Genomic DNA, 13159 nt, shown 5'->3' on the forward strand with positions numbered 1-13159 from the left:
TGAAAAAAAAAATGTAAGGGCCAAGTAAGGTACGAGGATTTGGGACCATTATTTCAAAAAGTTTTTACTAAATACACATAATACACAATCTATTCCTAGAACATACTAAGTATTTCAAACAGTTCGGACTTCAGTTCAGCATCAAAAAACAAATCTTCAAAAGCACTAAATTAATTCAAAGTTTTAAATATTGTTTAACATGTTTAATATGAGCTAAAGACTGTTTGTCATATACGGCAATATCAGCACAGTAGTCTAAAGTTTTCGGTAATAAATCTAAAGATTTTTGAGAATCTTTTTTTTTTAAATCGCTAACGCATAAATGACCGCGTTCATTTGGTGATTTCTTTCAAGTCTTTTTTACACTCGTTGAATTGATTGAAATCAGATACACCAAATTTAAACAGTGTGTTCTTGTGAAAAATTTCATACTGCATGTGCTGTCTTAAACGGAAATTCTCTTCAAACGCTAATCCTCTCATGTACGTCACCCAAAAAAATCCACATAAGCATTACGTACACGAGGATGAAACCGTTCTGTAAAGCTATTTAAAGAATAAGCAATCATAACTTAAGTGCAACTAAAGTTACTAGACATCACCATTGTTTTTTCCAAAATGAGGTGAAGGGAATGTTTTCACAACAAGGTAGCGATTTTTCAAATTGTCTCGAGATTTGAATTACGTGATACAAGACAGACAAGTCAAATACTAAAATATGCACTAAAATTGATGCATCATCGTCGTTTGATCCGAAATACCAAAAATACAACCTGCTTCGGCACCAGCGGTCCTAGAACTATGTAAACAAAAATTGTAACAGTCATTTGGTTGGTCATTGGGTAGTAAGATAAACTAATTAGATATATCTATATTTCAAACATCCAAAAGCATTTCCTTTTATGATTATATTGATGAAGGATTGATGCTTACAAGGCAGTTATTGATCATAAAGTTCCAAGCAGTGAAGTTTAAATTTTTCAATCGGTAATTTTACGGACGTCATCACCAGTTGGTGTGCCATTATGCATCTGTTTCAAAAATGACAACTGATATGTTCATATCTTTGTAACCACATTCGAATTCTCTTTTCTTCGAATGTGACCTATCGAATTAGATTTATCGATCGATTTGTACTTTCATGAGCAGCATGTTAGGCTCCACATGTGGAACATGATCTGCTTGCGCTGTCGGAATACTTGAGAAGAATCCCGTTTTTTTTTAGGTTTTTGTTGTTTTGTTGTTTTATGCTGTGTGTTCTAATTCTGTTATTTGTTCTTTGTTGGTTTTTTTTCGTTACATTGTCAGTTTGTTGTCGACTAATGAGTCTAAAAGAGGGACGAAAGATACCAAAGGGACAGTCAAACTCATAAATCTAAAACAAACTGACAACGCCATGGCTAAAAATGAAAAAGACAAACAGAAAAACAATAGTACACATGACACAACATAGAAAACTAAAGAATAAACAACACGAACCCCACCAAAAACTAAGGGTGATCTCAGGTGCTCCGGAAGGGTAAGCAGATCCTGCTCTACTTGTGGCACTCGTCGTGTTGCTTATGTGATTACAAATCCGGTAAATAGTCTAATTCGGTAGGTCACATTCATGAAAGGGAAGGGGATTGTAGTTACGACGTAAGGAACATATCCGATATCATTTGTGAAACGGTTATTCCATAACGGTCAACCAACTCGTGATGGCGTCCGTAAAATTTACGAAGGGATGATTTCAACTTTACCATTTGGAACTCTTGGTTTAATAGCTATCTTGTGAGCAGTAACCCTCTATCAAGAAAATCATGATAGGAAATGCAAGCACGGGAATATCGTATCAATTGAGAGATATATACCCCGTATGCAGGTGCTGCTGGAATGTTGCTACTTAGGAATGGAAAGTTCACAATTGGAAAGCTGAAATCATCTCTTTTGTCGTAAAGTTTTGTTTTCAACCGACCCTCATTGTCAATTTCTAGATGTAATTCAAGATATGAAACCGACTTAACTGTATCTGTAGTATTCTTTATCTCCAATTCGATGGGATAGATGCGTTCCACATAGTCACCAAATTTTGAATTGTTTAGTGAAAGAACGTCATCGATATCATGTATATAGCGGAAAGTAGAGTTAAAGGATATTGCTAACTTCTTATCTTTCTTCCTAAGAAGTTCCTGCATGAAGTCAGCCTCATAATAATAAAGAAACAAGTCGGCAAGTAGAGGGGCACAGTTTGTTCCCATTGGGATGCCGACAGTCTGTTGAAAAACACGTCCTCCGAACGTTACAAATATGTTGTCAATCAAGAAATCAAGCATCTTTAGTGCATTCCGCTTTTTTTAGTAATGACAAAGACATTGGTGGCCTTGAACGGCATTCTTTTATCCATGGAAATATAGATCTTTGTGAATGATATTTAAATTACGAAATGTGCTACATGACAATATTCCTTTTAGGAGCACCTGATTTCAGTCCCGGTTTTTGTGGAGTTCGTGTTGTTTCTTATTTCTTATTTATAACTGTTGATGTAAATGTCTTTTGGTTTTGTGAGTTGTTGTTTACTCCTTGGTTTTGATTGTTAATGTCTTTCTATAAATCTGATACAATTAGCGACTTTCAAAAGCTTAATAATGTTATTTATGGAATAAAAAAAATTGGAAGAATTAGTTTAAACATAGTTATTAAAAGACAATGCAGGGACTGAATGTTTGGCTCTCTCTCGACATCATTTGCGAGTACAGTACGTCTTGCGAAACGCTGATAGTCCGTCGGAAGGCTCATACGTGTTCAGAAAGAGCCAGATCTCATGCACGTTAAAGACATTCTTGTACATTTCGAAAAAGAGCAGGTTAATGCCGCTACAAGGCAGCACTCGCACCCGCAAAATGGAAAGGGATTAATATAATTATAAGTTGTAAAACTTGTTAAAATCCACTTGAAATAAATATTTTTAAACAGAATGTTCATATAAGTACGCTGTACGCCTAGACATGTCTAGTTGGTGTAGGACGTGGAAATATATATCCTATTCATAAACGTGCAATCATGTCTATATTTAAAAAAACGCTAAAATATGTCAACCTTAATAAAAAAAAGTAGTTCAATGTCGCATATGTTATTCAAATAATCATTAACCATATTTTCATTTAACCAATCAATCATTGTTAATCCTTCTTCATTTTGTAAATGATTGATCTTCTCAATACATTCTATCATTGCTTCATATATCATATTAACAGAACTGTATAAAAAAATAAGGTTTGTCGTTTTAAACATATCTCTACTTATAGTAATAAGCAAGTAATCAAAGGTGTTTCACACACTCAAAAGCCGCGTACACGTTCAAAGTTTGTGCTGTCAAACTGCTGACTTAATATCAATCGATTCGTTCAAAAAGTAACGAAAATACTTTGTGAAATTAAACATTTCGTACCAAATAAAGTATCAGCAAACATGTAGTCGCCAATTGCCAAAACTCTGGACTCGGACCATGGGCAAGCCGTTGACCAACTATGTAACTATTATGCTCAAAGGTTACAATTGATGACATGTGCATTTGTAAGACGAACGAAGGGTTGAACAAACTTGGTGATTGATTATAAACTCAACTATTCGAAAATATATTAAATATGACAATTCCGAGCATAAAACAAGAACATGGTATGGAAAACAGCCTGCGTTTCATGATTGAGTGCATAACTGTAATTACACTGATATAGTTTTTGTTTTGCTCATTTGATATTTGACTATATTTCGTACTTAAGGTCTATGAACACCGTTCTTGCTTACTAGAATGTACTATCTATTACTGTAATAAACATGATAAAGGAGTCAAAATCACATTAAGAACCCTTCCTTAGACTGGAATGCTCATAAGTGTGCATTAAATAATATTTTTCACTTAAACATAAACAAAATATTATAATACTAATCATCTGAACAAAATTCGCCAAACCAACATATGAAATGTATATACCTAGTTAACAAAAGACAATCATGTCAATTAAAGACACTCAAGTCGTAAAATAAACAAATAAATTTAGTCAACATTACACGATCTAGTAAAATAACGACAACCTAGTCAACTAAATCAACAAAAGACAACCGAGTCAACAAAAGAAAATTTAGTCCACAAAATACTACTTAGTCAACAAAAGACTACCTGGTCAACAAAAGACAACCTGTTTAACAAAATACAACTAAATTAACTCAAAGACAACCTATTCGACAACCTTTTTCACATGTACAACCTACTCAAGATGGAAACAATATAGTCAACAAAATACAATTTAGTCAACATAAGACAATTAAGTCACAAAAGATAATCTAATCAACACAAGACAGTCTTGCCAACAGAAGACGACTACCCAGTCAACAGATAACAATCTAGTTAAGATCGACAACAAAGGCAAACATTGTCAACACAATAAAAAAAGAAAAGAAGTCAACAAAAGACAAAAGGACTAGATGCTATTTTAAATAGTTTAATAATGCCTTCACCTAGAGTGCTTCGATCCAAAAAATTGCCGTATTTGTCCTATTAGAATCGAAATAATTCATGGGGGCTTGAATATATCGTGATTTTACCACGGGTTGTCACATTATGCCAATATTTTACCCCTCACTATCGCTCAGGGTAAAATATTTGTCAGAAAGGGCCAACCCGTGGTAAAATCACGATATGGATTATTTCTTAAATAGACTATCTTATCTGTAAATGCCAAAATCTTAAAATTTTTTGGTCTAAAATGCCTTTCAGTTCGAAATTGATTTTGCCTTTGAACACTCTTCATTTACAACTAATGAGTTTGAATTCCCTTTGATATATTTCACCACTCTATTACGTTGATTGTCACAGATAACTTTTACATCAGCCCGTCTAACATGTCTAACGTAGGCAATTATAAGACTAGTATATTCAATTGGTGATTTTTTTTAATACCGCAATACATCGTTATCTACAATACTGAAATACTGAAACGTCAGATATACGGGTTTATAGTAAATAGTAGATACATGTATACAAAATTGAACAAACAATACAAAATAGAAAAGAAAAAAAAACTTTGTATCGAATATAATCGTAACATTTTTTGCATACAATAGGGGAAATAAAAAAAGGAAATAAAAAACTATTTAGCAGAGCAAAACCAAAAGCAACAATACTAATTAGAAACATATAAAAAATTCTATTACACATTATATCGATAACATACAGTATTATAATTAAACGTACAAATAATATGTATTTAAAATGTTTAATTTCTTGAATAATATTTATATTACTTTCATTGCTAGATTTAATTGATACATGTTGTACATGGTATACGTGCATGACAAAAGATGGTTGAAGTTTTCATTACATACATGTACTTGAAAAATAATTTTTAGGGATAATTCAGATAAAATTTTGAATGGAAATGTGGAATGTGTCAACGGGACAACAATCCTACCAAAGAGCAGACAACAGCCGAAGGCCACCATTGGGTCTCCAATGCAGGGAGAACCTCCAGCACATAGAGGTGTGTTTCAGCCGGCCCCAAGCAAAATGTGTACTAGTTCAGTGATAAAGTTATATTCTAGTTTAGAGTGTAAATATAGCGGTTTATAATGTTGTTTACAATGAATCATATTGTTATTATAAGCGTTAAATATGACGTTTTATAAACAAACACGAGAAGCCGTTCACAGCATCACTATGTTCGATTATTCCAAACAGTAAACGTTTAGACATAATGTTGCGCCTTGATTTAGGAAGTTTTTTCAAATGACAAAAAAACATTGGAAAAGTGACCATTTTGAGATATACTTGATATATAATCTTTATAGTGATGCAATCACTTAATTTGACAGACAGATTCTCAAATAGTGTTAAATGATATCAATAATGCTATATTTTAATGTAACGTGCTTCTTTCGCTTTATGAACAAACCGATGCTCTAAATCTAAAATTTGTTTGCACATGCATATATTAACTTCTTCAGAATAATGAATTTTATCAAATTATCATGCACTTAATATATTTCCTTAACTTTAAACACTTTCTATGTAGACGAAACGAGCGTTTGGCGTATTGATTTATAATCTTGGTACCTTTGATAACTATTTCAAACTCTTAAATGGTGCAGATGATGTTACCTATTCATTTATTATGACTGTAATGTGTTGCATTTCGAAATCGACATATTGTACCTAGATTCGACAACCGTTCATGTTGGCTGTTCAAACTCCTCCCTTTGAAAAATCACAGTGCCAGCCGTTTGCTTATTTACAAACAAAAAAGGGAGGTTCATGGATTACTTTATTGTTGGTTGCTTAACGTTCAGTGGCAAATAGGAGGTTCATGGAAGAGTCTACACAAACGCTTTTACACTTATACTAATCGGACAGAGAAACTACCCTAATTGTCCTATTTAGAATCGAAATCATTGACCCAAGCTATACTTTATTGTAGTTTTAACATGGGTAGGCATTATATTCATGTTATTATAGCCTTCACTATCGCACGGGCAAACATAATCACGAAAATCATGCCTACCTATGCTAAAACTACAATAAAGTATAGCTTGCATCAATTATTTCTAAAATGATAATAAGAAGACGTTGTTAATAAACATAACATTCGAAATTTTCCAAAGAATACTTATGAACTAAACCAAAATATTAAGTGCAATATATGTCGCACAATGCCTACAGTAGAATGGCGGTTGAACCAAATGGAATATCAAACTCGCAATAAATGTTTCACTAAATTACTAGATATAAATTGACTATCGATATGAGCAAAGGTAAGCATTGTTTACCAAGAAATATTTAATAAATACAGATAATATGCCATAGCAAAAACATTTTTAACGGAGATGTTGGTAATGACATTAATGCTGTATCAGTATTGCGCCTTAAGACGGGAATACTAATACCAACTGATATGTCCCCCATGTCGTAGTGGCATAGCTGGAAATTGCCTCCTATTAATTCTGTCCAGTGGTTCTATCCTTGACTTTTTCTTCAGATTCATTCTGCAATTAAATAGACACACACTGTTATAACTATAAAACGGGGTGAACATCAAGGAAAGCGGATTGGCTTTTCAAATGTTGGTATGTGGGAATGTGTTTAATTCTTTATGAAAAAGGCATTTGATTCATAAAATATTGAAAAGAAACACAATTTTATATTAAGGCCTTATTCTTATTTCATTTAAAAGTACGAAAACCAGGATTTGATAAATTCAATGAAAGTATCCTCTTTCAATTAGACCTTAGTATCCGCAAGGGAATAAGTTTGTTGTATCCATAATAATCTATGGATGAACATACAGTGCGTTTACCAGTATCAACATGTAAGGTACTATTTTGCAAGTGAACAACCTTATCTAATGGCAAAATCAAAAGCTCCAACACATCAAACATAACAGAAGACAACTGTCGTATACCAGACTTGGTAAAATCATTACCTTGTGTAAAACATGGTTAATAAAACCTGATTTGATAGCTAGTCAAACATCACACTTGTATGACAGTCGCATTTAATTAAACCCGATAAAAATACGAAGATACTATTTACGAATTGATTAAGAATGTGAAGTTGTTATTACAAATCTGATTGCACAAATTAATACCAATCCTATATCAATCTTTAGAGATCATAATGTTGCAAACTATATGTCCTTCTTCTATGACAAAGATATTGTTGTTCCCGACGAAAAGTGTCCTCACCAATACTATTACATTGTTGGGTCTTACAAGTTCTCATCGAAACCTCTTTCTAAACAATTAACATCAATTGAATTAGTCACTAAAGTGAAACTGCCTTTTTCTAGAGGTGACGTGAATCAGATTTTGATACTATACTAGAGGCTGTATAGTTTATCTGTATCTATAATAATATTCAAGATAAAAACCAAAAGCTGCAAAATTTTCCTAAAATTACTAATTCAGGGACAGCAGTCCAACAAAAAGTTGCCTGATTGGTCTGAAAATTTCAAGCCAGATAAATCTTTACCTAATGAACAATTTTATTACCAGTAGATTTTCTCTAAATGCTTGGTTTCAGAGATATTAGCCAAAAACTGCATTTTACCCTTCGTACTATTTTTAGCCATGGCGGCCATCTTGATTTACTGGCGAGGGTCATCGGACACATTTTTAAACAAGATATCCTGATGATGATTCTGGACTAGTTTGATTAAATTTGTCTTAGTAGCTTCAGAGGAGAAGATCTTTGTAAAAGACCACAAAAATTTACAAAAAAAAAATTGACTTTAAAGGACAATTACTCCTTAAAGGGTCAATTGATCATTTTTGTCATGTTGACTTATTTGTAGATCTTAATTTGCTGAACATTATTGCTGTTTACAGTTTATCTCTATCTTTAATAATATTCAAGATTATAACAAAAAACGGCAAAATGTCCTTAAATTACCAAATTAGGGACAGAAACCCAACAACGAATTCTCTAATTCATCTGAAAATTTCAGGACAGACAGATCTTGACCTGATCAACATTTTTACTCCGTGTCAGATTTGCTCTAAATGCTTTGGTTTCAGAGATATAAACCAAAATCTTTATTTCACCCCTATGTTCTTTTTTTAGCCATGGCGGCCATCTTGGTTGATTGGCCGGGTCACCGGACACATTTTTAAAACTAGATACCCAAATAATGATTGTGGTCAAGTTTGGTTTGATTTGGCACAGTCGTTTCAGAGGATAAGATTTTGTAAAAGTTAACGACGACGGATGACGACGGACGACGACGAAGGACGACAACGACGACAAGTGATGAGGAAAGCTCACCTGGCCCTTTGCAAACGTATATAGTTTTAGGGAGGGAGGGATAAATCGTACTCTGCTTAAAATTAATCATATTTAATAAAAAATTATCATAAATTGACATTATCAACATGACCTTTTTCGACGTGGTGTAGGGGTTACATGTAGTACATCGGACTACTAACACAAAAAATCCTAGTTCGATTCCCGTTCAGGGATGAAAATGTCAGGACTGAATTTTCGGCTCTCCTTTGACACCATTTGCGAGTATGGTCTTGAGTAAAACGATTATAGTCCGTCGGAAGGGGACGGTAAATGGCTGACCAGTTTTAAGAGAGAGCAATATCTCTTTCACTTAAAAGACACCCTTGTAGATTTGGAAAAAGAGCAAGCTTATGCCGCTACAAGGCAGCACTCGCACCCGCAAAGTGGAAAGGGGTTAATATAAGTTGCAAAACTTGTTTCTAATACACTATAAATAAATATGTTTAAACTTACTTCGACGTATAAACGGGTTTCTAATGAAATGCGCAAAAAGCTAGATCTCACGTGCACTTCCTGACACCATCCTCAGTAATGGTATTGTCATTTCGTTTTCAGTAATGGTATTGTCATTTCGTTTTCAGTAATTATATTGTCATTTCGTTTTCAGTAATGGTATTGTCATTTCTTTTTCAACGAATGGTATTGTCATTTCGTTTTCAGTAATGATATTGTCATTTCTTTTTCAGTAATGGTATTGTCATTTCGTTTTCAGTAATGGTATTGTCATTTCGTTTTCAGTAATGGTATTGTCATTTCTTTTTCAGTAATGGTATTGTCATTTCGTTTTCAGTAATGGTATTGTCATTTCGTTTTCAGTAATGGTATTGTCATTTTGTTTTCAGTAATGGTATTGTCATTTCTCTTTCAGTAATGGTATTGTCATTTCGTTTTCAGTAATGGTATTGTCATTTCTTTTTCAGTAATGGTATTGTCATTTTGTTTTCAGTAATGGTATTGTCATTTCTCTTTCAGTAATGGTATTGTCATTTCGTTTTCAGTAATGGTATTGTCATTTCGTTTTCAGTAATGGTATTGTCATTTCGTTTTCAGTAATAGTATTGTCATTTCTTTTTCAGTAATGATATTGTCATTTCGTTTTCAGTAATGGTATTGTCATTTCGTTTTCAGTAATGGTATTGTCATTTTGTTTTCAGTAATGGTATTGTCATTTCTCTTTCAGTAATGGTATTGTCATTTCGTTTTCAGTAATGGTATTGTCATTTCTTTTTCAGTAATGGTATTGTCATTTCGTTTTCAGTAATAGTATTGTCATTTCTTTTTCAGTAATGGTATTGTCATTTCGTTTTCAGTAATGATATTGTCATTTCGTTTTCAGTAATGGTATTGTCATTTCGTTTTCAGTAATGGTATTGTCATTTCGTTTTCAGTAATGGTATTGTCATTTTGTTTTCAGTAATGGTATTGTCATTTCTCTTTCAGTAATGGTATTGTCATTTCATTTTCGACTTTTGACCATTAGAACAGACAAAGCAAAAGTGAAAATTAGAAACGACTAAAATCAAAACACATAATTTATAGAAATCTAGAGATATGGCAACAAAAACCGTTGGATCACGACGAACTGCTAGCTATAAACGGTCACTAAATAACTAGTGAAAAAACCAATCAACCAATAAAACCAACGGTTTAATCTACTGTGAAAGTACTTGAATTCAATGGGTATCAATTTTTGTGGTTTGAGCAACATTTACATACCCTTTGGTTTTTTAATTCATGGATGTTAGTATTCTTTAAAGAAAAATTGAAGCCATTAAAAACGAAGGTTACAAATGGTCTGGATTGACTTATGACTTTGAGGTTAGCATCTTTTTGTCCATTAAAACAGTACTAGTTTGAAGCAAAAGTCAAAATTAGAAAAGACAAAAAATAATATATACAGTTTAGAGAAAGCTTAATCTTTAGCAAAAAAAACCTCACAATAGACCCATCTTGAAGGATATGCTGTTTTGTTCCACATGTGTAACATGTCGGGATGCGTTAGTACATGTAAGGGCATATTATAAAGTTGTTTATATGTACCTGTTTAAGATGACACAAGTACCCAGAACTGCTCCAACGAGAATGATAATTGCAATTAAAGCTCCTACAGTTCCGACTATGTATACTGTAAAATAAAACATGATCATTATTCAAAATTGCCTCTGGAATACCGATAATAACATAGAGTAATTCAAGGTAAATGATGGTGTATTTCTAATTTCAAAACATCATATTAAATTCAACCAATGATCCCGGAAAATACCAGTTTTTTAATTACGTACTTATCCCAACAAAAGAGTAACAATTTCAAATTTATCTTGTAAATCGGAATACATGAATTTGTAAAGCTTCTTTCGCTGATTGCATTAGACCATGGTCTGTCATTTCCTTTGCGACATCAAAATATCTTAGACTAGACATACAGGAATTTTATGCATGCACATAAGTTTCGGGGCTTTGAATAGGAGATTATACGGTAATGAGCTTGCCAATTGATGAAAGACTTGGCACTCATACCACATCTTTCTATACCTATTGTACTTCCTATCATTCTTTCTTGGTAGAAGTTTGCTGCTCACAAGGAAGATAAAAGCTCCAAATTGATGAAGTTGAAATTACCATTTCGTTAATTTAATGGACGCTATCACGAGTTGGTTGACCGTTATAGAAAAACCGTTTCACAAATGATATTGGATATGTTCTCACCAATATGCACTAACATGCACATGTGGAGAAGGATCTGCATACCTTTTCAGAGCAGCACCTGAGATAAACCCAAGCCTATGGCGAGGTTAGCGATGCTCAGTCTATTTTTTTTTAAATTCATAAATTCATTGCTGTTTTAACAAAATACTTAATGTACAGCATCCCATCGAATATCCCTGTTACACACAATTATTACTGAATATCCAGGGAGAATATACAGTAAAACTTTTCTTATTTTATACATAGCCATTTAATACATTTCTATTTTCTATAATTACTTCATAAACAAACTTAACATCATATAACATCTTATCAAAGTACTTAAAGATGTAACATATGCTGTATCTTGAAATTTACAGAGAAAAAAAATCGTTATCGGTTCTTTTAATAGAATTTTGAAGCATGTGAAAATATGAATGAGATACATCGTGGTTACTGTTTCAGATATTTTTTGTTAATTTATAACTTCGGATTTATACAATTCTTTGGAAGTGTTTGTTAAAACTCAAGAATGGTAAGTAACATATCCATTTTTGTTTGTTTCTTGTAAGCTTTTGTCATGAATTTTTATTTACAAAGGAGTAGGTCCGGTAAGGACCGATTTTGGCCACAAATTTCAGGTTCATCTAACGAAAGATTTTGACCACTTTTTAAACACTTAAGTGTCTATTTCATTTGAATCAATTAGTTTATGTGAAAGATTTTAACTGATTTAGTCATTAAAAACGATCGTATTCAAGCTGAAATGTGAAAAATCTACCAAATATGCCAAAAAAATGAAGATTTCAGTAATTTAGCATGACTTAATAGGGCTAGTTCCCGATATATGTGCATTGTATTGTCAAAAGCAGCCCATATTTATGTAGCAGGAGCATTCTACTGTTCAATAAACAACTAAAATTTTACATTTTAATAATTTTGTAAAACTGCTATATTTTGGGGCCAAAAAAGGGGTCTTACTGGACCTACTCCTTTGTCCTCATTTTATTACCTGTGACAAGTCTGTGACCTGTATGTTGTAAAAATTACAATTATATAATGCTTATTATTCTTGTAAATTTTATGTTCTTATAGTTTCACATAAAAAAAAAGAAAAACATCATTAAACACATGAAAATGTACAAAAGCTTTGTTGTACAGATGTGATAAGAAATATGTTGAACATTGTCTAAAAATTATTTATTTTTACTTTTATCCCCCCTTTTCTTTCCAAATTAATTTTATACTTTACTTACATGCAGACGTAACTTACGTACCAACATACATGCATACAAATTTACATATCTATTCATTCACACATATGCTATAGTTTCATATATACATGTTAACACATATAAAGACCTTTACAGATAGATGCATTCACATAAATGTATCTACATGCATTTTCATACATAACACATATATGTTTACTGATATACTTGAAACATTGAAAACAAATACACAATATTAACATTCTAGATCATGCATTCTGTTTTTTTCCAAAAGTGAATTTTGTTTAATTCAAAATCTGCAACACTTTTTTTCTACATATTGTTTATTTCTATATTGGCCGTATAATATGATTCAACTCAAGATATCATATTTAAAAATTTGCACTATGTCTACTTTTTTTGCCTTATTATTGGATTTATAATGTGAT

At 32.5% G+C, this 13159-nt stretch overlaps 1 protein-coding gene across 1 annotated transcript in view; it reads right to left on the reverse strand.

The window, feature by feature from the left end:
• LOC143069494 (uncharacterized) overlaps positions 1 to 13159 on the reverse strand; it is a 213191-nt gene that overhangs the window by 154327 nt on the left and 45705 nt on the right. Inside the window, exons 15-17 of the mRNA XM_076244168.1 lie at positions 12512 to 12529; positions 10855 to 10939; positions 6922 to 7016 (exon numbers count right to left, since the gene is read on the reverse strand). Coding sequence (XP_076100283.1) covers positions 6922 to 7016; positions 10855 to 10939; positions 12512 to 12529 — 198 coding nt within the window. The remainder of the gene's footprint in view (positions 1 to 6921; positions 7017 to 10854; positions 10940 to 12511; positions 12530 to 13159) is intronic.

The sequence above is a fragment of the Mytilus galloprovincialis genome, chromosome 3 (genome assembly GCF_965363235.1).
Source record: "Mytilus galloprovincialis chromosome 3, xbMytGall1.hap1.1, whole genome shotgun sequence".
NCBI classification, from domain to species: Eukaryota; Metazoa; Mollusca; class Bivalvia; order Mytilida; family Mytilidae; genus Mytilus; species Mytilus galloprovincialis.